Raw genomic sequence first — 27,298 nt, 5'->3', positions numbered from 1 at the left:
TTAGTCGGATTCGGATTCGGATTCCCGCTCGCTAACTAAGCCCGAGAGAGAGAGGAGAGAGAAAAGCTTGGTTCGAATAAATTGAATCGAATCGAATTGAATCGAATGAGATGCCAAAGAGTCGCGATGCCGACTGGAAATGGAGTGAAAGTAGGGTAGGCAGATTAGACTCTTTGGATTGGATCTGTACACTTGACCAAAAGTCGTGGTACAAGCATACGTTTCTCCAAAACTTTTACTAGCATTAAGGCACCTAGTATTTCTCCCAGTGCTTGGCATTCCGCTGTTCACATAAACAAATCTCCATGGGGCAGTCAAAGGTCAAAGTTGAGACTCTCGCCCATTCGGGTGACCCCGCCCCATCCCGCCCCTCCTTAAAGTCCAGTGACAACAACAACAGCGTAGCCGAAATACCAACGATCCGAATAGGAAGTGAGTTAGTGTAACAAAGGCAATAAAAATACCTGGGCCAGAAGGTACGATCGATGATGACCCAAGCACGAAGTGGTGAAAGAGGGCAGGGGCTCTCCATTAACATTATCGTGGCCAGCAGAAATATTTGACCATAATAAAAAGAATACAAAACAAAGCGAATCGAATCGAGCAGCGAATCGAAGCGGAAACCTAATCGTTAACTCATCGAACCCTACGATACCCTCGATCGGAAGTGATAAGAATATGTGCATGTTCATGCTCAGGTTTTTTACTCATATAATAAAATATCAAAATAAATATATCATCTCATTCCGAATTGTTCCCTCCAGCTAGAACTATCTACTTTGATAGTTGTTTAGATTTTCTGTAAGGAGATATGGTAAGAAGACATTCACCTATCCAGGCTATCGCCCTAGCTAGAGTCTTCAACAAGAAAGGGTAGAAAGTATGCGACAATCGGCGATATCGACAAACCATCGACAGCAATGAAGCGTAACGAAAACACACCAGAAACAGAAAACAGCAACACATACACAACACTTCGGAGGGTTTGGTACCCGCGTCATATGCCAACTTATTCAATAAATTCCTGGCCTCCTCGCCATATCATCATCGCCAACGACTTTTGGCTCTGGCCAAAACCGAAAAGAGCCCCAGGAATTTTGAATAGAAAGAGGATCAATGGCAGCTGCTCTTGGCTGAAAGATCACTTCGCCAAAAATAAGAAAAGAAAAATACGCGCAAAAAGACAGGCCAGAATTGCGCGCCAATTCCGCAAAAGAGATTCTGGACCCGGAGACTGAAATCGACTTCAAGGAATTGCATAAAACATTAACATTTTTGCTCATTTCTTATATTTTTTTTCGCTCTCCTCGCTGCGGTCGAAACTTCGGCCTCGACCAGGCTCCAAACCTCTCGCACAGCCACAAGCACACATATAGAACGTATATCTACACAATATTGACCAAGAACGTAGCGCCCAAAAGGCAGCTTACAGCAACAACAACAACCGGTCTTAGAGAACCAGCGACCAAAGACGAAAGAATAACGAACGGCAACAAAAAAAAAAGAATGAAAACAAGAATGAAAAGCTTTGGCTTCAAGAAGTCGAAGATAGAAGTACTCTAAGTCCGTAGGGAGGGTTCAGGTTGATCCGGTGGAGGTAATGTTACCCCTCTGTGAAGATAAATGTAATCAAACATATTTCGGAATAATAAAGCTTAGGTATTTCCAATAATTTTTATAATTTTGAAATTTTTTTGGAATATTTCATCTTTCTCAGCACCTTCTACTGGAAATAGTGCACAGCACACACCAAACCACGAAGTACACTCGAAGAAATCAAAGGCTGAGCGGAGAGTTCCCATCGTTCCCCCGCCTCCCCGGAATGTCCCGCCCCAATGCCGCCGCCTTCCCTGACTTCAGTCAACAAGTTATGACCATGGCAAGACGACCCGACCCCCGACCCGTCAAGAACGTGCTCTCTCTGTTCTCCGCTCTCCGTTCTCGGTTCTCGACTCTCCGGTTCCGAGTCTTACTCCGTCTTCTGGCCAAGACTCCAAGGGCGTAGCCAGGATTCAAAACGGGGGTAAATTTAAGAATCAGTAACATAAGGGTTCGGCTTGACTTCTGATTCTTTCAAAAATATAAATACTACGAAAATTGAGGAATACCATTTTTTTTGATGAAATATTTTTTAATTTTTGATAGATCCTTTGCTTACAGACCCCTTTGAGGTCCTGGCTAAATCCCAGAGTCTTCCCCCTTTCCCCGCCCCATTCGTGGGGCGTGTGTATGCCGCATATTTGAAGCATATAAAGGAAGGAGAGAGAAGGAGGAGGAGAAAAAAGGCTGAAGCAGAAGAAGGAAGAGGGAGCCGCGAGAGAAAAAGGAAAACAAAACCCACGAAAAAAGAATTTCGAGTGCAAGCGAGAGAGCGGGAGCGAACAAAAAGAATCCAGCAAATCAAGCTCACATTATGCTGAGGAATGCGCCCAAGTGACGATATCGTAGCAGCAGAGGACGCCGGCCGAGGCAGAGTCTTCAGACCCTCAAGATCTGATTCTCCCCATCCCCATCCCCTCTTCTGCCATCTATGTATCTGGGGTTCTGTCCACGGAGTTTGTTTGGAAGATAGCCGCATCGATAGCGAACGAAGGGATACTGAAAGTTAGACTTGAATTCAGTAGGCTCTCAATGGTTTTATGATCTGTCAAATCGTGTATTATTGCAACTTTGTACATAAGACTTGGAAGTTGACTAAGGAAAGTCATATGATTTAAACCTACTTCTTATCCAAGCATGATATAATCAAATTGCAATGATTAAAATCTAAAGATTTGTCGTGATTTGTGAATAATATTTTATTTCGAGTGTTTACTTTACGAAAAGTGAATGTTGAAAAAATAGTCATGCTAAAAAAAGTAAAGGATTCGCTACGGTTGTAATAATCATAAAAGAAACTGTACTGCTTTCAGATGGTTAATGGGTTTTTACAGGTCTCATATTCCTTTTACTTAAATCAAGGGTGTCCTTATGCTTTTGAATCTTGAAGCTATATAGATTCAGATTCAGATTCAGATTCTCTGGAATCGGTAGATCCTCGCTTTGTTATAAGCTGTTGGTTGATATAACTTCAAATTCCTCTGAGAGAAATCTTGGGAGCCCCTGTGCTTATGAAGTATCTACCTTTACAGGGTATCCTGGGTATTTAAGCCCTTGAGAATCGTTAGCTCGGTGGATTTGTTCCTGAAGGGTTCACATTCCAGTGGCTGTGGCTGCCCCTTCCCAATCTGTCCCCACCCCAATCGCTCCTTCTTCTTCTCGCGAGATAAACCATTGGAATTCCACTCACTCTCACAACGACACACACACACAAAAGCAGTTGGCTACTGGGATTCTCCTTTGAAGTTTATTTTTCTTTTATTGCTTATTGCTATTTACATTTTTCGTGGCGGTTGTTGTTGCTCTTGGATTTGTGTTTTTCTTTTTTTTTTTAGATACGGGCCATAGATGTAACTGTAACTGTGTGCGAGTTTTTTCTGTTTTTTTATTTTTTAATTTTGAGCCGATCTCTCTCTTTTGCTCACATTCCAATCTCAAATCTCAGATACAATACTATACAGATACAGATACTCTCTTATGGCTCTCTCGTCTCGCGCTCTCTCTCTCGCTCACTTAAACCAATCCACCGTGGGCAAACGAGTACTTTCTGTGTTCAATTTTTGAAAATGCAGATATCCAGTAATTTCCTTACCAACCTGATTTATCAATTTGCTATAAAGTAAGGGAAAAAAAATACAATTGGTATTTTTCCAAGTAAACAAATTAAACTAATTTTTTATACCACTTTGTTTAATCAAATCAATGTATTAAAATTATTGTTATTTAAAAAAATACGTTACATAAAGTAATGTTTGACTTCCTTCAATTATTATATGCCAACTTATTTCAACAATTACCTTTTTATATGTGGCTCTGCTTTTCACCACAGCCATTGGTAGTTTTCCCCACAGTGCAATCTGCGCTCAAAAAATCTATTTAAGCAACCTCGCTCGCTCAGTCTCTCGATCTTCCAGCAGGGCGATTGTTGCGTCCGTGTCTTTCGCTGTGCGGTGCTTGGTTCGCAGTGACAAAATCAGTAGGGGTATATCACTGAACGTCGACGGTAACCGAGTGGATCGCCGGTGTGGAAAAGCATGTGGTTTCCACTAGGAAATATGAATACGGTTTACTAAAATTCACTCGAAACTTTCGGAAAAGTTGATCTGCAGATTTCAATTGCACACAACACACGCACACACACCAGCTCGCCCAGATACGGATGCACACGCACACATAGATACACAGATACAGTGGCTTAAAAGTGAAGTTCGGTTTTCACTGAAATAAAAAACAGCGCGTTTCGTTTTCGCACTCGCTTAAATTACAAAAGTGATTTTTGTGTTGGTGTAGGTGCAACTAGTGCTGTTTTCGGGGAAACGCGCCTTAAAACCACGAAAATAACTCCGACTAGCAGTGAAAAAAAGCTGAAATCAACTCAAAAAAGCAACTCCAAAAAGTTGGCGCTGGTCAAAAAAAATCCAGCTACAACAACAACTGGACACTGGAAACTACAACTACAACTACACTACAAAAAATAAAGCAGGCAGCAAAAACAAAAACAACAACCCAGCAAACGGCATTCTTTCGCGCAACAACAACGACTCCAAAGAGAGAGAGAGAGAGCAGGCGCGCACACAGATACTCGCATTGCACTGGTGTTGGTGAATTTTGATTAAAGTGTGTGCTCTCCCTCTCCCACACTCAGCCCGCGTTCCCGCCCCTACCCCTCCCCGCCCCCTATCCAGCGACGCTGGAATGCGGCCCGTTCGCTGTTGACTGCGCAGTCGCAGCGCGCGTCGTGGAAGAGGTCAGAAAACAACAACAACGAAACGAAAATTTTACTGTTAGGCATTTATCGATAGCCAAATCGATAGATCTGTTCAAAAGTGCACAGTGAGATTCAAAACCCAAAACTACAAATAGAAAACTCAGTTATTGTGGATTACGCGAAACAGAAACAACAGCAACAACAACGATGCCGACGACTGCAGCGGCTTAAGGTGAGAAAGGGATAGCCATATGTAGGTATAGAGTATTATAACCCTTATGGGGCCCATTTCCCCGGAATTTTAATGACTCCCCGAAAACGGCAAACAAAACAAATGCCAGCGAATTTCTTATCTGTCAACCTTAAAATCGCCAACGTCCAACGATTGTTTAACTTTTCGTTGTTGTCGCCAGCTTTTTACGTTTTTTTTCATTGCGCCCCGCTAAAGAGTCGAAAATCCAGCAAATTGTGCAATTAACCCATTTTGCCCCACGGAATATCAAATGTCAGGCAAATTTGACACTCCACAAGGGGTATCCGAGGTAGGGAAATTGTTTTGCGTTGAATATTATCTGTGTATCTGCATACGTCTGATTCTTTAATTGATATATGTAGATATTTGGGTCTAAGATATTCGTATTTTTTGGATAACGCAAAATATTTATCTTTCGATTTGAATTCTGAACCACTTTTTCGCACAGAACTCGCTTATAGGATTTAAATTGAATTCCAATCTCCTTGTGGACTAGATCAATTGCTTCTAGTGGGTTAAGTTCTACGAATTGTTGGGCTGTGCTTAAAGTGTTGTCTGAAACGATCGACAACGGAGCAATTAAGTGGAAATTAAAGCCCCCTTTGGGGATGGGGTTCGGTTGTTTGTCCCGGGTTTGGGATTTCAATTGGCTATCGGGATTCAGGGGACAATAGCTGAAATCAGAGCCCGCCCGGCCATCAGACATCTCGAATGTAAATCAGCTGCGAAAGATAAACAAACGGCTGGAAACACACGCTTTGGGTATCAGGCAATGAGCTTTAAGCGGTTAAACCCTAAACGCTAATCGTTAAACGATTTTGCCAACAGGCAATTATACATATGGGTAACTGTATCTGCGCACAGGCGTATCTATATCTCGCCCTGAACACATGTATTCCCCGTTTCGTAGTTGTAGGCTTGTGGTTTTTCGATTGAGCACTGACATCTACATCTCCATCGTATCTCCACATCCACATCCACATCGCACTTGACCTCAGGCAATGGGCTTTTGCATTGAAACTGACAACGGCAACAGCAATGATAATAAATACTTAAAATAATAATTTCGTAAACCCAAATTCCTGCACGCAGTCAATGTGCGTATGTACATAAAGAGCCACAAGTGCGGCTGTTGTTCCGAACAATTCAAGCAATTAAAATGTACAACAAATTAAACAAATTTTGAATGACAATCGGAGTCGAGGCTGGCACAGAGATATAGATATAGATATAGATATAGCGTGGCGTTGCCAGTTCATTTAGTTGGGGATAGACTAATGAATGACCTTTAAGGGGGCACTCAAGTTCGGGGAATTATAGCCACGAATTCCACGCTGTCATGAACTCAGTATATTTATCTGTGTGTTCGTATAAAAAATTTAGTTTTAACAATCATGCAATTTAGAGAGAAGAAAAATTCGAAAGCATGATTATTCCGTACTGATCGAGAGAAATATGGCTGCTATAAACTTTAAGCAACTATTAAATAAATCAATGCTGATCTTTAATGCGATCTAGGCTTTTGATAAGGCTGATTTTATACATCAACTGGTTTCGATGGACTCTACAGAAATTTAACATATAAAGTATGCAGGTTTAGGTGGTTCCTGTTAAACATTGACGATAGTAAAATGTTTTAAGTGCTAATATCTTTTGAAAGAATTAGTGATACGCTAGAATCGGAATACAGTTTATGAGGACCTTTTATTTGGTAAAATGAGTCATATAATGGGTCCTAGCTTAATCTTATAATCTTAATCGGAATTACAAAGGAACTATCCGTGTATCTTTTATTAAACCGAAACTCCCTTTAAGCACTGCTAATTTTTCTAGGGTATTACGGCAGGCATAGTTTCGCACGCCTTCGATTTGGCATGCGGCACACGTTGCGGCTGCTTTTTGTGTCTTGCTGTTTGCTGCTCTCATTGCGGAGGCCATCGCCTCCTCCACCGTTGCCACCTCCGCCCAGTTGGGCATTTCGCTTGAGCGGGGTGTGGTGCACAGTGGTGCGGAGTGGTGCGATGTGGTGCCAAGCCAACTGAAGCCAAGCGACGACGTGTGCGCTGGTTTCTTTTAACCCACTCCGCCCTGTTGGCTGCTCATCACAACTAACCATCCAACCAACCAACCCACCAACCAACCAGCCAACCAACCATCCAACCATTTTCATTATTATCATCGGCGGGGACATTTCACGCATTTCAAAGACACCAAATTGTTTGGCCATAACTGGCACAGCAAGTGGAATTCCGCAGCTCGGAATTCGGCATTTGCCGCTGTTTGGTTTTGTTTCTCCGCCGCTTCTTCCTCTCATTTCTGATTTCTGTTTTCTCCTATTCGAAATTCGTGGTTTGGCAAAAAGACGCCGAGCTATTCGCCGATTTGATGGCCCACAAAACCCCGCACGTTGCGAAAACATCATAATAATATTAGTTCCACGTTGCTTTTATAATTGCTTGTGTTGTTACAAAAAGGAAACCATATATTAATAATGTTTAAAAGTTGATATAACTTAAAAATAAACAAATTGATGCAAAGATAAAGAGTATCATTAAGCAAGTTCCCAAAACGGGCAATTTGGGGGACTTTTTCCCCCTTTAGTCAGAGATCGGCTGAGGCTAAACCCATTTGCGTGACGACACCCGACTGCCACACCCCTTTTTCAAATGACACTTGTGGGCCCCGTTCTCAATGACGCGCATCCGCCGCGTTGGCCAGCGTGTGAAAATGCCACCAAACCGATTCGAACTGAACTATTTCTGGCCGCCCCATTGACGCCAGTTTGCCGTTCTATCGGTAATTAAAAGGCCCAGACTCACGTAGAACCCGCTCCGATTTTTCAGTTCAGTCCATTCCGGTCTCGGTCTCGCCAGGGGCCAGCTCATGAGCAAAATATTCCACGTCAAAAGTTACCGCTCGCCGATCCGACCGATCGTCATTCATTAGTTGGCGAGCTGAGAGCGCTCGAAACACTTTCAATAAAATGCGAATCCAGTTTGAGAGCCTCTCGGTGCTTAAGCACTTAACTCGAACTCAAAAGATCGCCACTTCGTCTTCTCACAGAAGAGAGGTAAAGAATGCTGAAGAATCGCTCGATGGAGTGAAGTCTGTGGGTTGAAAGGGACTTCTTAGGTGCTTTCGCTGAAGAGAGAGAGAGTCGGATAGATTGCATCAGCTTATAAGATCAGGTATCCTAAATTGATAAGTAGATACCTATAAATATCCTACTTTATTTCGTGTCTAAGATTTTAATACTTCGTTATTCCATTCCTTTACATTACCCAATAAAGATAAAGTGTTGATAAAACAAGAAACAAGATCCTTAGAATTTTATCAAGATTAAGGTATATACCTCTCATTTGTGCAGATCTTACAGCAGATCTCAGTATTAAGAATAGATAGTTGGGCTTTTCTCCCTGATCTCTGAGATCTCTCTAGATCCAATTTGTTTCGCATTCCTCACTGCTCGGTTTAACGATCGTTTACGCTGTCATGTTTATTGATCTGCTCAATGCGCACTCGCATTCCGCGCTGAAATCCATATGGATATTTCAATTTCTGATTCCGTTTCTGATTCGTTCAGCATTTCAATGGGCCTGCACATGCGGTTGAAGCGTTTATCGTAGTCCCGGCTCTGTAGGTCTCGGTTCCGGCACCCCAGCAGTTCTTTGGACCCCTCTGAGGTCTTGGTTGTGGGGTCTGATCGATCGATCGTTCGACTTTGGCGTTTGTTGGAACTCGGTTGACAAACACACGCCCCGAATGAGCTCAGTGCAATGGCATGTGCAGTTGACATAGCAGTCGCTTTATGCACAGGGAGAAAATGGGGTTGTAGTATGCATGGGTGATGTTTTATAAATTCTTTGGCGTAATAGCTTAGTAAATAATAAAGGAACTATTATGGTTAGTAAATCGTTGATGCTCAAATAATTTTTTGACTTGGCCAAATTCCCTGCCAAACTTTTCACAGTGCTTTCTGCTTTTAGTTGCTGTCGCAGCACAACGTGGCGTATGCGGAACGTCGCTGTTTCTCCGCTCCTCAGCCGCCGACTTAATTCGCTGGCTTTTTGCTCTCTTTACCCCTTTGGCATTCGCTTAGCCAGCAGAAAAGCATTCGCTGCTGGCGCTTGCGCCATTTAATTGACTTTGATCGCTACAGAGCCCGTGAGATTTTATTGCCCCGAGCCCCATGCCTCTTTCTCTGCCCCTTTCTCCGCCTCACCAGTTCTCTAGTTCTCCACCAGCGTCTGCATTCCAGGCTCTCTCGAAAAACCGACCCACTCACGGAGCAACTGAACTGAACCACCCCCTGAACAACCGCCACTCGCTTAATCATAAACAAAATATTTATTGCCATTTGCTAATTGCTGATTAGCGTGTCTCTTGCGTTCGCTCAGCTCCACTTGGCTCGCTTCTTTGCCGCGTTTTTTAATTGCCAGCACCAGTGCACTGGGAGAAAAGGGATATAAGTTTCATACTCAAACGATATATGTTTACAGTTACGTTTCTTGTATCCAACCCTATTTTATATATTGTGTGTTTTGGCAGTACGGTGGCACAGAGAATGTGTATCCCATGGGCAACCATTGTTGGTCCTGAAACTATTTTCTTTATACGCTAAATAAGGCTAACAAAAATCCCACACCCCTTTGATATTTAATTAATATATAACACTATACCATGTGTATGTTCCTATATCGCGAACCAATGTAAAGGTATCTCTATTCCGTATGGAATGTGAAATCATTAAATTAGTCTCTCCGTGTATACCCCCTCCCCTATATGTCTTCAATAATTAACGTCGCCACGGCTTTCTTTGCTTCCCGCTCTCATTAGCCAACGGAATGCGGATAATTTGCTATGATTGAAATTGTTAAACGCTTTTAATTTGTTTGCATTTCAAATTAAAAGCGCTCTCGCCCCCCTTTCGTTGACTCATCCTCGAGGAAGTCGTGATCACACATATTTTTTCGGTTTTCGGTTTTTGGCATTGGCGATTGCATAATGACCGGCATTGTGAGGGGTCTGGAATTCGAAAGAAATATTTGCGAGCGGGCCTTCTGCGAATCAGTCTTCGGCGAAATTATCGCCTCACTAACATCGTGTACCCATTGATCAAGTCGTCCGATCAATCATTGCCACCCCAGGCCATTACTTCCGGAGAAATCGCGCCTATCAAACAGCGATCTGTTTGTTATACATGAAAGATCATTTCGTTTAATCGTTCTTTCTCATTAAGGCCACGTTCGCTTCCTTCGGAATTCCCAGCGGCTAATTAGCTTCCTTTTATTGTTATCAGAATTGATAGGATGCCTTCGTTAAAGGCAATTTATTGTTTCCTTTTATTGTCGTGCTGAATGACATATTATTACATTTAAACGGCAACGAGCATTTCCTTGGAGCTCCTGAAAAATGGATTGTTTGCATTATTTAATGATAAAGCACTTAATAACGCTTAATATATGCTTGATGCAGTTTATAATTCTGATAATTGATTAAGGAGAAGTTTGTTTATTTAACAAATCAGCTTAAAACGTTGACAGTTTGAACAGGAATTTCTTTAAAATTTGAATGTTGCGCAGATCAATCTTTCGAAACCCTATTTGTTGATCACTCACTCAACTTCTGAGACTGAGTGATCGCTTAATCCAGTTCCTCTTGAGAGCTCAACAATGTAGTTTTTTATGTTTATCCGATAAATTCCTCGGTAATAAGTCAATCGCAGCACATTAGAGACCTGGAATTCCAATTCTCGTTTCGTAATCACCGGTGATCTGGCATAAAGTGTGTGTCTGAGCCTGTTCTCCAGAGCAACTTAGCCGGGTCCAAGGTGCGCATGGAAATCGGCTTAAATATAATTGCTTTTCAAAAGCTTTTTTGGAGAGGCCTTTGAAGAGGGGATTTGTTGGTTGTTGTGTTCCCAGATATTCTTTGGTTTCTAATTTATGTCAAATGTGCGCTTTGATTGATGATCGCTTTTCGGCGGTGGCGGTGGCGGAGGGGAAGGCATTCCTTCGATGGGACCGATCGGATCATATACTTATAAGTCCGGGCGGTTCTGCCAGCCTCTGTCTCTCTTTCGACTCTTTCGGCTCTCGACTTGACTCTGAATAAATTTATTGAACGTTGAAATTTATTAGACACAGAAATGCGCCAATATTGAAATTTATGCGTCTCCACCGGGTTGGTAGAAACTGTAGTCGCCGCTGCTGCCGGCGCTCTACACAAAAAGTTGATTTGATTCGATTTGATTTTAATTTATGCATAAAATACTTTTCTTTCATCACGAGGCCAGTTGGGGTCTCCCCATCGCCCTCCCTCTCTTTGCTCCGGCTTTTGGAACTTTCTTTAACTGAATTTTAATAATTTTATGCGCAACGCATCAAGAGGGGGAGGGAGTTCGGCGTTGGTGCCACGCACGCACCGCCTGGAGTCTAGTGAGTCCCCAAGTATTCACTGTTCACTATTCACTATTCAGTTTTCTGTCCAAGTCCAAGTCCGAGTTCGAGTTCGAGTCCCCTGCCCGCTAATCAAGTTTGTCGCCTAAGTCTTTCGTTATTGATTGGTGAAATTGTTCGGCAGTCGGTGAGCCCAAAAGAGGCGGGCGCCATCGCCATCGCCATCGACATCGCCATCTTCCGCCTTTCGTCTCCAATTCCGTCTGGGGCGGCTCCAGCGGCATCAATTTGCCTGAAAGAATGGTGCCTAACCGCGCCGATCGAGCGGCAGCTTTATCGGCATTTGATGAGCCAGAAATGCGGTTAGAAATGACGCTTCAGATGCGGCAATTTCTCTCCGGAATGCGATGAAATTTAAACTTGGAATGGTTTATCTTGAAAAAATGTATCTGAACAATTGGACCTCAGAGAAATAGTCGTCAAAAGAGTTGTTCTTATCAGTTATCGGAACAGCATAAGACTATCCCTTATCCATATATTACAAGATCCTAAATATATAAATATCTATACATCATCATATAATATAGTATTTGTTTGGTATTAATTAGTATCGCCCCATAAGATCTATTTATATTTACAAAATAAAACCTTAAGATCCTTAGATACTCACCACTACTTTTCTCTTTCATCCAAATAGCAACGTATTTCGAACGCGCGCGCTGTATACGGAAAATGATGCAGCATGCGAGCATTTTGCACCGTCAGCGCGCCTTTGGAAGTATGCGCGTCCTCAGCCGAGCAACTATCACCAGGCTCGCGATTCCTGGCCCTGAGGTGAGTTGGTTGGGTGTTCCATTCGCGAAATTCGGTTGCCTAATCTCTGTGGAATTTGCAGACTTCTGGGGCAGCAGCAGCCGAAAACCTTGTACTTCCTAGTCGATGCCAAGAGTCGAGTTCGCGAGGTCTACACGCAGACATGTCTGCACTTTGCCACGCAAGGGATGCTGGACACCGAACTCTTCGGTCTGGCTGTGCTCATAGGTGAGTCTTCTCCGGGATTCGGGGATCCAGGTTGCGTCCAGTTTGGACCATGGGTTGTGGAGTAGCCAAATGCCAGCGATAAGGCATGAAAAATACAACTAATAAACATAAACCAGTCCGCTCTAAAAGCTGCTCATCATCATCAGCGGCGGCAGCAGCAGCAGAAGATTCAGCCTCCATCCTCCATTCTGGCCAAAGCGATCTGCCAAAACACATAAAAATACCAACACAGCGGAGCAACACAAAAAATGGCACATAAAACGAACAAAAAGGCAGGGAACGCGTCGCCTCCATGGCGAACAAACAATTTCAGGAATACAGAAGAGGGGCTTAGGAGCAGGAGGATCGGGCAGGGGCAGATGGGGAGCAGGGGAACAGACACAAGACGCGTGTTCAGTAATTCAGGTAGCCGTCGCGCGTTGCATTAACACAAACGAATCGAACGACAGCCAAGGAGGATGGAGTTTCGAGGATGGAGGATGGGAGGTTGGAGGATGGAGGCCGGAGGAGCCCAGAGCTCCAAAGCTTCGGAGCCTGAACTGAAACTTGGAAAACGAGCAGACAACGTCTTTGGCATTGGCCACAGATATATGCGTTCTCCAAAGGCCCACAAGCACACACAAAAACGGGGAGCAGGAGGGTCCAGGGAAGAGCAAACGAGAAAGGAGCGAGGAATATAAGTTTCTGCAAGGCGAAGTTCAGTTACTCTAAAAAAGAATCTCTAAAAGGGGAAATATAATGAAACATTGGCAAATATCCGGATCGAAGGACCAATTTAGATACTTTTTAAGAGCCCAGTTAATTAATTTACAAGCTTTCCATTCTGTAGTAAATATAGCAACCAATTTGAGTTATCGAGCCCATTTACTATTCCCGTATTCCCCTATATTTTCTGTTACCATGTTAGAGCAAGAGCCCAAGAACACAACACGTAAATTTTCGAATCTGGTTGGCATCAATTTCGTGGCAAGAGGCAGGGGAGCGTTGAAGTTGCCACAACATCTTCAGCAAAGAATTTGGTATGCAGTTTGAGGCCGGAGTCTCGCTGCTGGAGCTGGGGATGCAGCTTTAACTGAATCTGAAGATCGGGCTGGGCATGCCAACGTCCTCGCCTCGCAGAGGATTCCTCAGGCTCAACTATGAAATTGGCAGTTTGCATTCTGCTTTCGTGTGTGTTTGGTTTTTGGTTTGGGTTTGTGACCAAGGATTCCAGCCAATGTTAGTTGACAGTGTGTGTTAGTTAGAGGTATGTTCGCCGCATCCAACAGATATAGCCACTGCATAATATATAGCAATATTTAATATATATTGAGTTACGGAGAAGTCTATGTTTTCCCTACATTTTAGTATACTCCTCTGTTTTTTTGGTTAGCTAGCCTGAAATGTGCCCCTTTTCGAGTTCGTTGCCTGAGTCTTTCGTTTTCGGTATGGTCCTAACAAAATAAAGAGACTGAAAGAGCCCAAAATGATGTCCCGTCTGCGTCCGTTGACGGGGATGGAAATGAATTTACATTTTATGGCCGGCCAGCGTCAATAAATTTCATCTTTATGCAAATTAGCGCTGCTCCTTCGGAACCGCAGCCAAGATGCACTTTAAGTGGCACTCGGCCGACGGCAATTTGGCAACATTGTCATCCCAGTGGTCATCTACTCATCCTGCCTGCCCTTCTTTTGGTGTTATTTTTAGGCTGTCGCATTGCTTGGATTCCTCGGCCGCATTCCGGGGCAGGATGGAAAAGGAACCATCATTTCCCCCGCCCCTTTTACCAGAGCCCCGCCCCCTTTGTAGCTGAATCTGTAGACCAGCATTTTCTTTTCCATTTAATGTTAATGGCTCATAATCATTATTATACGGCGTTGGCTGTTTCGTCTTCGTCTTCAATCTTTGGACTTGGACACTCGGCCTTGCAGCGGCTGTCCATCCTCCACCTCCTCCTCCGCCTCTCGTCCCCTGATCCCCTCCAGCTGCCGCCTCTCCTCTTCGGGCTGCGTGCATCTGATAACATCGGAAATTAAAATTCTTTTGGTTTTATGTTTTTTTTCGTCTTTCGTTCTCTTTTTTCCCCAGCCAGTTTCGATGCACAGACACACACATTTATCTCTGTTTGCTGCCCATTCTTAGGATACCCTTTAAAATGCCCCTCTATTAAAAAACCATGCTCGAAACTCCAGAATTTTAAAATCATTTTACAACTAACTATATAAAGTTTTCCATTTTGAAATTATATTTTAGAATTTTTTTTTATAATGGGTGTGTTACCCATTACTATATCTTAATTCCTTACTCAAGATATTATTACAATACAATATTTTACTGTCTATTCTTATTCTAGGTTTATCCCAGGGTATTCTTTTGTCTAACTTCACCTGTGGGTTTCTTCTTTCTTTTTCTTTTTTGGTTATTATGGCCACTCAAACTCGGACTGCAACCTTTTTGAAAATAAATCTGAATCTGAAGAATGCCAGGCCATGGCATTGGGCGCAGCTGTCTCCGACTCCGTCTCGTTCTCTTTCTCCATCTTCAACTGGAGACCCCATCTCCAGACCCAGACCCTCCTCCTCCTCCTCCTCCTGCCATTACCTCTGGAATTCCTCTGCTTGATGAGCCTTTGCCTTTGCCAGCTGCCTCTGCCCCTGCCTCTGCTGTGCCTGAGCCCCTGCTTTTGAGGCTGTAATTTGTGTTGCATGTGTTTCAAATTGAAGATTTATTTCGCTGCCCCTCGAAACCCTCCTCCATAAAGCCGTGTGCGTGCGTGTTAATTGTGAGCGTTGAGGAATGCGATGGAAAATATGTTAATTATTAGGTTTTTGCCGCTGGGAGCAGGGGAAGGTAGAATGGAACGCTGGGATTGCGTGAGGATCCATCAGGCTACCTCAGATCGGTTGGATCCTCTGGCCTTCACACCTGCTCGTAGTTTGGCTCGTAGAACGGGAGGATTCTGGCAGAGGCAAGAACGAATTCCATTGGAGGGCCATTGGCCAAAACTCCTCGAGTAGAGTGAAATTTGAATGCGAAAAGAAATCGCTGGAGTTTCGAGGTTCGAGTCTAAAAACTGCGGCTAAAAACCAAACGACTTGGGTTTCAGCTGCCTCTTTTTCCAGCGCTGCTTACCTGTCTTTCTACCTGTTTTTTTCTCTTTCTCTTCGGTTTTTTTTCGTTGCTGCGTTTTGGGCTTGGTATGCAACACTCGCTCTCCGTTTCTACACTCTTCAAAAATTGTAATAAATATAAATAAATATTATAAGAATCTAAAAAGGAACTAACACATTTTTACTTCGGTTTCTAATATTTTAGAATAAAAGATTGCCAAATACTCATTACAAATTTATGATCTTCCTGTGAAACGATCCCTTATTTTCTTTGAGTGATTGAAACTCGAACTGCTGCTCTCCCCTGACCATCCACTTGTTGCCACTTCCATTCCAGCTCCGCGTCCACGACGTCGTCATTGATAGGCACTTATTCGGCCGCTGATGATTATTATGATATTGTGCTACCTCCATTCCATGGCCCCCTTCAACCTGCCTGCCTTCCTGCTTTTTTTCATAATTATTATTTTCCATCTTGCTGCTCTGCTCTTCATTTCGTATGCAGGAATTCCAATTTTTCGATCGATGAAGTGTGTGTTGATTTCGTTGTTGTTTTTACCCTGCCTTCTCGAGCACCACCGACATGCCCTTGGGCCCTTCTGCTGGGATCGGTTTGGATCGGAGCTATAGCTATATAGCTATGGCCCGGTCCCGTACCGGTCTCCTCTTTGAGCAACGGGCCTCTGACAGCCTGACGTGTCGTCATCATCATCGTCTCCATCTCCGTCTTCTGGAGCCTCTGACTCTTGTTGATGTCAATGGGCTGCTTGTTTATTGCCTGACAAACTGACAGAAGTCTGGTCGGGGTCTCGATCCGATTTGAGCCCGATTCGGTTCGGGAAAGAAAAGCAGGTCTCGCTCCTCTCGCATAGCCGAAAGTTCATTTACAATTTTGATTAGCGACCTTGGCGACTGCGCGCCAAAAAGTTCCTTTGCCCAACCGGAAATTCAGCCAAAAAATGGAATCCGACTTAACAACCAAGTCAATACTAAACTGAAAGAAGTTGTAGCCTCCTGTTATGAATGAACAGGTTTTATTATTTATCCTGGTAAAAAAAATTGGTTAAACGCACTAGAGGAAATATTACAAAACTTTTGGTCCTTCAAGCCGGATTCTTTTAGTATTGAGTACAGCACTGAACATAACCAATTAACCTAAAATCCAATTTCCAAGTACATATTTAAAATCAAATCTAATCTTGCTTTTAATTTTCTTTTCCAGATGGCGAGTACATGTTCGCAGATCCCGAGAGCAAGCTCTCCAAATACGGCCCGAAGAGCTGGCGATCCTCGCACACCCACGTGAGATATATAGACCAAATTGAAGAGGATGTGCTAAGTAATGTAATACATCTCAATTTCAGGGGCTGGATGCCAATGGACGACCGCTCCTGGAGCTACACTTCCGAGTGCAGTTCTACATCGAGAGTCCGTTCATGCTGAAAGATGAGACGTCCCGCCACAACTACTACCTGCAGCTGCGCCACAACATCCTGCAGCGCGATCTGCCCCGAGAGCAGGCGGAGCAGGCCCTGGTCTTCCTGGCTGGACTGGCTCTGCAGGCGGATCTGGGCGATGCTCCGCCGGGCCCGGGATCGGGTAATTCCAAGGATGATTCGGGCGAGGAGACGTCACCCCTCGGCGGAGGCAGAGGACTGAGTGCCACCACAACGTTGCCCAAGATCAGCAAGCGTGCCAACGAGAGGATGTTGAGGCTATCGACCTATGTGGCCTCCACCTCGAAGAGGGAAGCGATACCGCTGCCACCGACCCTGCCGCCCAATGGAGCGGATTACTACCGGATAGAGGACTACCTGCCCAGCGGACTGCACACTCCGTGGGCGAGAAGTGCAATGAGAGCCTGTCACCGGGAGCACCTGGGAATGGCCACGGCCGAGGCGGAGCTGCTGTACATCCAGCAGGCCTGCAGTCTCCACGAGACCATCAATGCCCACACCTACAGGATGCGGCTGGCCAAGAGCGAGCAGGGTGTGGGAAGTGCCTGGTTTGTGGTCTACGCCAAGGGCATCAAGATCCTGGGAGGAGAGTGCACCAGCAGCTCGTCCACGCCACCGCCCGAGGCCACCACCTTTCTGTGGCCTAATATCACTAAGCTCTCCTTCGAGCGCAAGAAGTTCGAGATCAGATCGGGGGAGAGCAGGATCACCCTGTACGCCGCGTCCGATGAGAAGAACAAACTCCTGCTGACTCTCTGCAAGGACACCCACCAGTGGAGCATGAAGCTGGCGGCCCGGCTGAAGGAGGTGTCCAAGCGCGAGGAGGAAGAGGCTGCCGAATCGCAGAGGCTCCATGCCAGCTACGCCTGCTCCAGAAGCCTGCTCCTGCCCTACAAGAGTAAGAACGAGCAGCGCATCTCGGTGATATCGAGCACCAGTTCCAATACCACCTCGGGGATAGTGAGCGATCGAGTGCACTCCGAGGACGAGCTGGAAATCATGATCAACACGCCGCCTGCTCCCTTGGCTGCTCCCTCCACGGAGAGCTTGGCCCTGGCCCATCTCTTGGACCGACCCAGTGTGAGCAGGCAAACTTCGAGCGTGGGTCAGATGTCTCTGAAGGATTTGGAGGAGCAACTGGCTGCCCTGAGTGTGAGACCACCGGACGCGAACTCCAATGGAGCCACCTCCGTGACGAACTCCTCTGTTCAGCGAAACTCCATGGGCACAGCGGCGAATGATTCCTCCACGGCCACCGATTCACCTAGTTCCCAGCACAACATTGGCTCCCAGTGCTCCTCCACCTGCAGCACCGTGGTGGTCACTTCGCCTGCCGGAGCAGCAACAGGAGGAGCGGCTTCGTCAGGAGCTCCCGTGCCCGTGCACTCCACTTCGTCCAGTTTGGAGCTGGGCTTTAGTCACACCGCTCAAAACTCCGCTCTGAGCGAATCGAACCCCGAGGATTTCCTATCTACATCCGCAAGGGAGGAAACGGAGAGTGTGTCGGGTGCATCCGGAGTTTACACTCTGGCCCATGGAGCTCCACCCACCGAAACTTCGGGAGTATACACCATGCACAGCAGCGAGTTGACCGGCCAGTCCTCGGAAATGGCCGAGTCGGAGAAGAGTTCGCACTACGGAATGTTCCAGCCGCAGAAACTAGAGGATGGCCACGTGCCACATCCCGATTCTGTGGATGGAAAGAAGCCAGAGGAGTTCCGACTGCGATCGGATTCAAACATCAGTACGTCCAGTTCCTTCAGAGGCGATGGCAGCGATCCCACGGATAACAAACATTCCCTGCTCTCCGCCGAGGAGCTGACCAATTTAATTGTGGGCAGGGGTACCTATCCCAGCTGCAAGACGGTGTCCAGCAGCCTCCATTCGGACTGTGACTACGTAACCCTGCCAATGGGAAGTCAGGGAGTGGAGGAGGTGGATCAGCCCCCAGCACCACCGCCACCCTACAGTGCCAGGCACGAGAAGACCGGACTGTGTGGCCCACCGATCGCCAAGCCACCAGTGCCCAAGCCCATAGCTGTGGTGGCTCCCAAGCCGGATACACCACCGTGCAGTCCGCCAGTGCCTCCGGCACCACTTCCAGCTCCACCACCACCGGCTCTCCGACGCCGAGACCCACCGCCATATTCCAGCTCCAGCAAGCCCAGACCCACATCCCTGATTTCCGTGAGTTCCTCCGCCAACCCTGCGCCCAGTGCCGCCGGTTCGATGAGTTCCCTGAAGTCTGAGGAGGTGACGGCCAGGTTTATAACCACCAGGCCGCAGATTAGTATCCTGAAGGCCCACACCAGCCTGATTCCCGACGGAGCCAAACCCAGTTATGCGGCACCGCACCACTGCTCGTCGGTGGCCTCCTCCAACGGATCGGTGTGCAGCCACCAGTTGAGTCAGCAGTCGCTGCACAACTCCAACTACGTCGGCGGCTCACAGGCTTCACTGCATCACCACCATCTGCCGGCGCACCACCGACATTCCGGATCGGCCGCCATTGGGATACCAATAGTTCCTTACGGTCTGCACAAGAGCACGGCTTCACTGCATCACCAGCAGTCCTGCGTGCTGCTGCCGGTGATCAAGCCGCGTCAGTTCCTGGCCCCACCACCACCCAGTTTGCCCAGGCAGCCGCCACCACCGCCTCCACCGAATCATCCCCATCTGGCGAGTCACCTTTACGGCAGGGAGCTGGCGAGGAAGCAGTTGGAACTGTACCAGCAGCAGCTCTACAGCGATGTGGACTACGTGATTTACCCCATTCAGGATCCAGCGGTTAGCCAACAGGAGTATCTGGATGCCAAGCAGGGATCCCTGCTGGCGGCCATGGCGCAGGCGGCACCACCACCGCCGCACCACCCATATCTAGCCATGCAGGTGTCGCCGGCGATCTACAGGAGCACTCCCTACCTGCCCCTGGCCCTGTCCACCCACTCCAGATATGCGTCCACCCAAAACCTATCGGACACCTATGTCCAGCTGCCGGGGCCTGGCTACTCGCCCCTCTACTCCCCCTCGATGGCCAGCCTGTGCTCCTCGTACGAGCCACCACCGCCGCCGCCCCTTCATCCGGCCGCTCTGGCAGCACACGCCGCCGCGGGGGCCAGCGCCTCCTCCTCCATGTTTGCACGATCGCGATCAGACGATAATATTCTGAACTCGCTAGATTCAATGCCCAAGGGGAGGAGGTTGCCACCGCCTCCACCACCACCCTATGTGAACAGGCGGCTGAAGAAGCCACCCATGCCGGCGCCCAGTGAAAAGCCACCTCCAAGTGAGTAGCTACATTGGATTAAAGTTTGATCAACTACTAATCATCTCCCCCTTTCAGTACCCTCAAAGCCCAGTCCCAGCTTGATGATGAGCCCGATGCCACCGCGGAAACCACCCACTCTCAACCCGCACAATGCCAACTCGCCGCTAACGAAGACCTCCAGCGGCGCCCAGTGGGCGGGAGAGCGTCCAAGGCCGGATTTGGGTCTTGGCCTGGGGCTGAACCGGGGAAACAACAGCATTCTGGCCCAGCTGCAGGCCTCCATGGCCGCTGAGTCGCATGCCCAGGCCCAGGCCAAGGCCCAGGCTCTGGACATTGCCCTGCTCCGGGAGAAGAGCAAGCATCTGGATCTGCCGCTGATCTCGGCGCTCTGCAACGACCGCTCCTTGCTGAAACAGACCAAGGTGATGATGAATCCGAAGACGGGCCAGGAGATACCCACCTCCAGTGCGCAGTCTTCGGGGGCCACCACCAACGGGGGTTCCAACTCCTCGGGAGGAGCAGGCGGAACCCTGAGCAAGGTCAGGAAGGGATCCACCGTGAGCCACCGCCATCCGCAGGACAAGCTGCCACCCTTGCCTGTCCAGCAACTGGCGGAGGCCAACAACTACGTGATCGATCCTGCCGTGATGATGAAGCAACAGCAGCAGCAGCACCACAAGACCAGCTAGACTCGCAAAGCTAAACGGGAACCGGAAACGGAACCGGAAATGGAAATGGACAAACGGGTCCAAGACGACACTCTTCTCTCTAGATCGATTGCTGTTCGAAGTGCTGGCGTATTTGTGTGCCCAGGTGAAGAGCTGATTCTGCGTTCGGAAATTTGCATAGATCGAGTGGTGTAAAAAGAGTTATCTTTATTCGATCACAGTGTTTCGGAGGGTAGAGATTCGCTGGGCAGACAAGAGGGGGTAGAATTGTAAACCCACCGGGAAGAATCAGTTAACAGAGCAGCAGAAACAGTAACAGCTTGATAGGAACTAACATGCATTTAACAAACATAACAGAAGCCAGTTTTTAGAAGGACCAATCATATATGTTTTATCCTTGGACCCTTGCCACCTACTAAATCTTACTGAAATCACAAGAGAAACACAGAAAACTAGAGTAACAAAAGCCACTGAAACAACTGAAACACACAGAGTCAATACCTAAACTAACAGAACAGGACGTGAGCAACATAACCTCAAATACGCATTCAAATAATCAGAACCCAGTCTAGTCACTTAAGGGAATTGGTAACGTAACCACAGCAGAAGCCACAATGACACACCATCGGAAACGGAAATGAAATAGAGAGAGAGTTGAACAAAAAGGGAAGCAACAATACTCAAGTATAAAATACGACCACTACCTAATTAACTAAACTACATCGTAGAACTTTAGTCTTAGCTGCAAATACTTAGTTAGGCCAGAAATGCGAATACTTAACACTAACTACTTCCGCCCAAACAACTGTGATTGATTTTTTTATTTAAACTTACACTAAATTTACAACAACTACTTTAGTCAGCAAGAGCCGCGCATAACAACATATAACTATGCAAATTTTTTAGTACGTAGCAATCGCCCCTCACACGAACCACACACATACTCACAACGAATCGGGCCAGCGAATGTATCGGGCGAGAGCCGTTCGAATCGGCTGTAAAGCGGTTCGGATTGGCTCCGCCCGATTCGGTCGCTGGACGAAAGGAACTAAAGAATTTCAAGAGTGCCTAGACTTGCCCTCCATTCCCCACCATAGTAGTAAGCGAGAGATGATTATGATTTATTTTTTGTATCCACTTTGTTTATTATTTTTTGTTCGATTATTAACCCCCCCAACTATTTTTTGGATGTGTGAGTGTGCGTGCAAAAATGATTTCGAGTTTTTGATGGATGTCACAAATATTTGCGTAGATTTTTCTCGACTAAAAGTCTATGGCTAAATTGAAGAATGTGATCTTTGAGAAAATGTAAAATTTTTGCCATATATCTTACATATACACAAATATACAATTATTTTAATTTATTAATTTACAAAACAACAACTTTCAATTAATGCATTTATAAAGCAAATCGTTGAAGCATCCAACAATCGTATACGATAAGTAAAAAGTCCTTGAGTAGCATACAAAAGTTGTAAAAATTATCTTTGCTAAATAAAATGAAAATTCAAATGAAAAACGTAAAAATAAAATTAATCGAGTGTTTTAGTTTTGTGTGGTATGTTATCAATAATAACAATAAAATCTCAATCATAAAGTTTCGGCTTGGAAATGATTTCAGAGTAACGTTGTAGAGTAGGGTTTGATTAGGTTAAGAGTAGGGTTTGCTATCACAAAATGCAAGACGAACGTCGATCTGTATCACTTACATATTACATAACGCGTAACTGACAACGAACAACAAGCGATGCGCGACTATCAGAATGAACTAGGAGAGTTAACATGTCCTGGCACTTTGGCTACGCTTAAAAACTACTATGGTCTAGTTGGTCAGCATGTCCTCATCCTCGGGAGTTCGTCGCACCCACTTCTTCATTACCGTCAGCGTGATGCCGGTGACGAGGAAGACACTGCCAAAGGCCACCAGAGAATAGCCGAGGATTACTCCGTAGCTGGACAGATTGATGGCCAACTGGAAGGCGGAATTTGGCGTTAAAAGGGATGAGATATCAGATAAGGAGTAGTGCTCACCTTGGCCTTGGAGGCCAATTCCGAGGACAGCTCCGCATACTGGTCGAACCAGAACATGGGCATCAGCACCTTTGGCACACCACGATAGATACTGAAATTGATAATTTTATAATTTTTTGATTTATGAAGGTAAAACCAAATTTAATACTCACTCGAAGTCGTCGTCGGGCTCGATCATCATGTTAATCTGGATGCGGCCATGCACCTGGACGGGCACTCCGGTTATGGGCTCCACCGCCAGGAAGAACTCGTGCTTCTCCCTCTCCGGCTTCATTCCAGTGATAGCGTCGACGTACGACTGATCAGCCAGGTAGAAGTGGGGGAAGGAGGAGTAGATGGGTGCCTTGTCTCGGCAGGCCTTGCACTCCACCACACCCGTCTTGGGACACTCGTCGAAGCGCTCGGGATCACAGAAGCAGGCCTGGTTCGGGTAGTTCTCCCCGGAATCGAGGGTCTCCTCAGTGCCCACCCATTTTGTGGCGGTCAGGCCGTGGTTCTCATAAGTACCCTGGGGCCGGAGGTTCAAGAATCGACAAGCATCGGTGGCAAAAACCGTAATCTCGTCGTTGACATTCATCTTGGGCGGGAACAGGTCACCGGTGGTTCCATTAACCGTGCCACAAGGCTCCGCGTAAAAACCAGTCTCCGGCTTTCCATTCCAGTGGGTGAGTCTGCCCAGATTGGATATGTCATCAGTGCCCGTGTGAATGGTGAACAAGCCGTCGTAGGTCAGCGATTCATTTCGATCCGCCAGCCAGCCGAAGCGCTTGTATGGAATGTCAATCATGGAGGTGTTGAACAGGTTAAGAAAGTCGGTAATGTTATCCTGAAAGCCTTCGAAGACCCACTCGCCCACCGGCTTGGTGACATACAACTCGCCGCCCTCGTGGTTCAGCATGAAGTTAATGATTTTCTTCACGATCTTGCGCTGGTTTCGCATCTCGTCCGCCACCGTGGCGGTGATGGCATGGGCGGCGGTCACCATGTCGTCCAGGGTGCCATTGGATCTCTCCGGATCGAAGAACCACGAGCGGCGCTCGTAATATGACACCGTCGCATTGTCGTAGAATGTGTAGTTCTCCTTCTTGTGCTTCTCCAAAAAGGTGTATGGACCCATCTCCACAAAGTTCGGCTTTACGTTTGGGTTCCTGATCTCCTCGGGATTCGTCCAGTTGAACATGTAGAAGCTCAGGTAAATCGGGATAGGTGTCTCCATCCAGCTGTCGTAGGTATCTGTGCCAGGCTTCAGGGTGAGGCCCTGAATAAGGTTAAAAATGTGATTTAAGCTTATGTTTTCCACGTGAAATCATTACTGTCATTGGGTAATCAAAAGTCTTAAAATATTTTTAATCAGTGTTGATTAAACTTCCTGATTAATCTAATCATTTAAACATTTTCGCAATCATCTTATTAAATTTAACTCAAACCGTAAATCACTCAGTATCCCTTACACGTAAAGGAAATATCTTTTTATTTTATATACCCACTACACATTGAGCTATTGACAAATTCACTGGCCTGATTAGACATAATGGCTATATGGCCTAATTTATTTATTACTTTAAGTTTCGCTAGAATATAATTGACCTTATGAAATAATTCAGAAAACCTGTTTAGTTCTACGCTTTTTTGATGATGTACCATTAAGATCTATAGTTTACTTTGACATTTTCTTGTTATATGTAAATATACTCACATCCTCGACGAGGTTATCCGCAATACCCGGCCAGAAGACTACGACGAGTACTCCCAGCACCAGGAAGAGCGATCCCAGGCCGAAAACCCAGACCTTGCGTTGAGTTTCCCCGCAGCACTTGCAGCACATGGTGGGATGATATGTGGGATGCGGAAGATTCACGGATTACGAAGCGATAAAGGAGGAGAGATCCGATCCTAGGCACTGCGTTGCATCTGGAAGAGGGGAGGAGTTCGTTGTGTTATTTTCGATTGCATAATCAGTGTCCATAAACCGTATCGCGGCTAATCGGGGTATTTTTATTTGCTTGTCCCTGGGTACACCCATCCTGACACCCTGCAGAGTTGCTAGTATTAATAATAAACCGCCCGAATTATCGCTGTTTTGTTCCTGCTCGATAAGGATCTGCGATTAAGTCTTTTTATTTTTGAATAAGACGACTACGTCCGTTGCACACGCAATGACAGCCACTCGTCTTTAAAGTCAATCTCAAGTGCAGACATCCGCAGATCTCTCCAGTTAAGGAGCACTTGCCACTGTTTAGGCTGCCCAAACTTACTAGTTCCAAACTGAAGGGGATCGAAAATACTCCAGGATGGGCACTATTGGAATTACCACAACCGCACGCGTCGTCTCCTAGCGCGAAACTGTTTGCTAGCGAGCTTCTTGGGGTCTTTAAATGGAACCACTTGAAGTTTATTACTAGGTTCAGTAAGTAATCTCTGGATTTCGCTAATCTGGAATGTTTGCCTGATAGAGGGTTGGGTTCAAAATATGGACATATCTAAACTTCTTGAAATTGTAAACGTTTAAGGATATACATGACACTCTAAATTCTTCATGATACAATTTAAACAAATAGGAAAGCAAGTTGCCATAAGTAAATAATGAAAAATAGTATATATTTATGTATATATATGTATATATATTTCAATCTATTACATATTGGTGTATGAATGGTAATGATTGCTTAATAATTGGCACAGATCGTCAGCATGAAATGTAAGACTAACTAACTATTCCTTATCTTGGTAATACCCGCATTTCTTGGCCATTCCATGCGGATTTTGTGCTTGGTCAAGATGTTCAGTTCATGCAAACGCTCGCAAGGGGTTCCTATTTATATTTGTGGCACCGATAAGATAAGCTTGTGGGATATATTGATTAGACGGTTGACAAGTGTTTGATCAGATCTGTTTACTATAGAAAACAGCATAACCCTTGATCCGTCATTAAATATAATACTTATCGAATGTAATAGGATCGGGGCTTTTTTATCTGAAGTCTAGTGCATATCGTATTGCAATTTCGATTCTTCGTTATTGTTCTCTTTTGTCGTCTGACTCAGTCTTGTTTTTGTCGGATTATTGGGTTCCATAGTATAAACTCGTCTTTGTTCATCGACTGATAACGGGCAAAAAAGGGGTACGGAAATACAGTAGAAATTCTGGAGCTGGAACTGTCTCTATGTGAGTTTACTGTAACAAAAAATATATTTAATAAAAAATAATTTCCCTTTTAATTGTATTTGTTGAAATTCCTTGTTGTAGTTACCTAAAAAAAGGCATCACACATATATTTACAATGTACATTGTAAATTTGTATCATCAAAAGGAGTTGTATATTTACAAAACAACGTCAAACTACTTGGTATCTTAACAGTTTCCATTGTAGGTACTTATGTTATGGGTTTTGTCTACATTTATTTGAATAAGAAAATTATATAATGTTCGACTTACGGAGACTTTACTATTTGTCAACTGTGATAAACCACATCCTATGGAATGTTTGTTTTCTTTACACCCAAGCTTTGATCTTTGACTTTGTGGTGACATCACCAGTTGTGGATTATCTCTATCGCTAATTATCGCGTATTATAACACTGATGTATTACAGGCTGCTAAAGTAAAGTGAAGAATTACTCACCTTTTTTTATCTCGCACACAATTGCAGTTGGGTTTGGTATGCAGATGTTGTTGTTTTTGCTTTGGCCTTGACTTTAAATACTGCGATTTTAAGAAAAAGGTACTGTTTACTGGGACTCCCCGCTTTGAATGTTGTATAGTCTAAGTCCCAAAATATCTGGAATGAAAAATACCGTTAAAAAGGGTTTTAATTGCAAGGGATTATTGAAATTCAATTACATTTACATACCTCGAAACTCAATCGTAAGCGTTTCTTTGGTAAGTAAGATGAAGACCGGCAGCCAACTAAGAATAAAGGCACTTGCGTGTCGGCAGAGACTCGAAAAGAGAAAGAAAGAACCCAAGCTTGCAGTTTGCCTGGTTTAATTGGATTAAACGCTTTATTTTCTTTATTTATATTTTTGCCCTGATCGAGGGTTGCCAGATGGGTTTTGGCGAGCTGTTAAGGCACTGTAAGCAAGCGTTGCCAGAGTTTAAGAGGGCGGCGTTAACCTTTAACAGCTGTTCTGTTAACATCCTCGACGGTATTTTTACGGATATTTAAAAATTAATTAATGTATTATTCATTGAGCTGTTATAGATGTCGTGTTAGTAAGCAGTGCTGTGCTATTGGGCGGCCCAAAAATTGGGCATACGCCAAGGTTTTCTCTGTTAGTTAACATTC

The 27,298-nt window shown here is 45.4% G+C and overlaps 2 protein-coding genes across 3 annotated transcripts; one reads left to right on the top strand and one right to left on the bottom strand.

Moving 5' to 3' along the window:
* The first annotated feature begins 4,021 nt into the window (after nucleotides 1-4,021).
* LOC119548527 (protein expanded) lies at nucleotides 4,022-22,509 on the top strand. The gene is made up of 6 exons (XM_037855819.1): nucleotides 4,022-5,039; nucleotides 12,156-12,292; nucleotides 12,354-12,499; nucleotides 16,812-16,891; nucleotides 16,954-20,332; nucleotides 20,390-22,509. Exons 2-6 carry the CDS (start codon nucleotides 12,201-12,203, stop codon nucleotides 21,001-21,003), a joined length of 4,311 nt encoding a protein of 1,436 aa, XP_037711747.1. The 5' UTR covers nucleotides 4,022-5,039; nucleotides 12,156-12,200; the 3' UTR covers nucleotides 21,004-22,509.
* Nucleotides 22,329-27,054, bottom strand: LOC119548528 (protein croquemort). 2 transcript variants are annotated; one of them, XM_037855821.1, is made up of 6 exons: nucleotides 26,864-27,054; nucleotides 26,636-26,791; nucleotides 24,710-24,924; nucleotides 23,166-24,271; nucleotides 23,014-23,104; nucleotides 22,329-22,954 (listed from the first exon to the last, which is right to left on the bottom strand). In XM_037855821.1, exons 3-6 carry the CDS (start codon nucleotides 24,836-24,838, stop codon nucleotides 22,805-22,807), a joined length of 1,476 nt encoding a protein of 491 aa, XP_037711749.1. In that variant the 5' UTR covers nucleotides 24,839-24,924; nucleotides 26,636-26,791; nucleotides 26,864-27,054; the 3' UTR covers nucleotides 22,329-22,804. The 2 variants fall into 2 exon arrangements, with proteins under 2 accessions (XP_037711749.1, XP_037711750.1); XM_037855822.1 differs by lacking the exons at nucleotides 26,636-26,791; nucleotides 26,864-27,054 and having other exon boundaries at nucleotides 24,710-24,926.
* Between the last annotated feature and the right edge of the window lie 244 nt (nucleotides 27,055-27,298).

This window comes from Drosophila subpulchrella, chromosome 2L (genome assembly GCF_014743375.2).
Source record: "Drosophila subpulchrella strain 33 F10 #4 breed RU33 chromosome 2L, RU_Dsub_v1.1 Primary Assembly, whole genome shotgun sequence".
NCBI lineage: Eukaryota > Metazoa > Arthropoda > Insecta > Diptera > Drosophilidae > Drosophila > Drosophila subpulchrella.
Note: the sequence above shows the minus strand (reverse complement) of the source record. Positions and strands in the feature narration are given on the sequence as shown.

What these genes read in the sequence shown, in the direction of transcription:
- LOC119548528 (XM_037855821.1), bottom strand. Translation starts at nt 24,838, where the DNA reads ATGTGCTGCAAGTGCTGCGGGGAAACTCAACGCAAGGTCTGGGTTTTC. An exon ending in GAGCCCGACGACGACTTCGA is followed by an intron (nt 23,105 to 23,165) that starts GTGAGTATTAAA and finishes TATCAATTTCAG; the next exon opens with TATCTATCGTGGTGTGCCAA. An exon ending in AATTGGCCTCCAAGGCCAAG is followed by an intron (nt 22,955 to 23,013) that starts GTGAGCACTACT and finishes TCCGCCTTCCAG; the next exon opens with TTGGCCATCAATCTGTCCAG.
- LOC119548527 (XM_037855819.1), top strand. Translation starts at nt 12,201, where the DNA reads ATGCGAGCATTTTGCACCGTCAGCGCGCCTTTGGAAGTATGCGCGTCC. An exon ending in CGGTCTGGCTGTGCTCATAG is followed by an intron (nt 12,500 to 16,811) that starts GTGAGTCTTCTC and finishes TTTCTTTTCCAG; the next exon opens with ATGGCGAGTACATGTTCGCA. An exon ending in CAGTGAAAAGCCACCTCCAA is followed by an intron (nt 20,333 to 20,389) that starts GTGAGTAGCTAC and finishes TCCCCCTTTCAG; the next exon opens with TACCCTCAAAGCCCAGTCCC.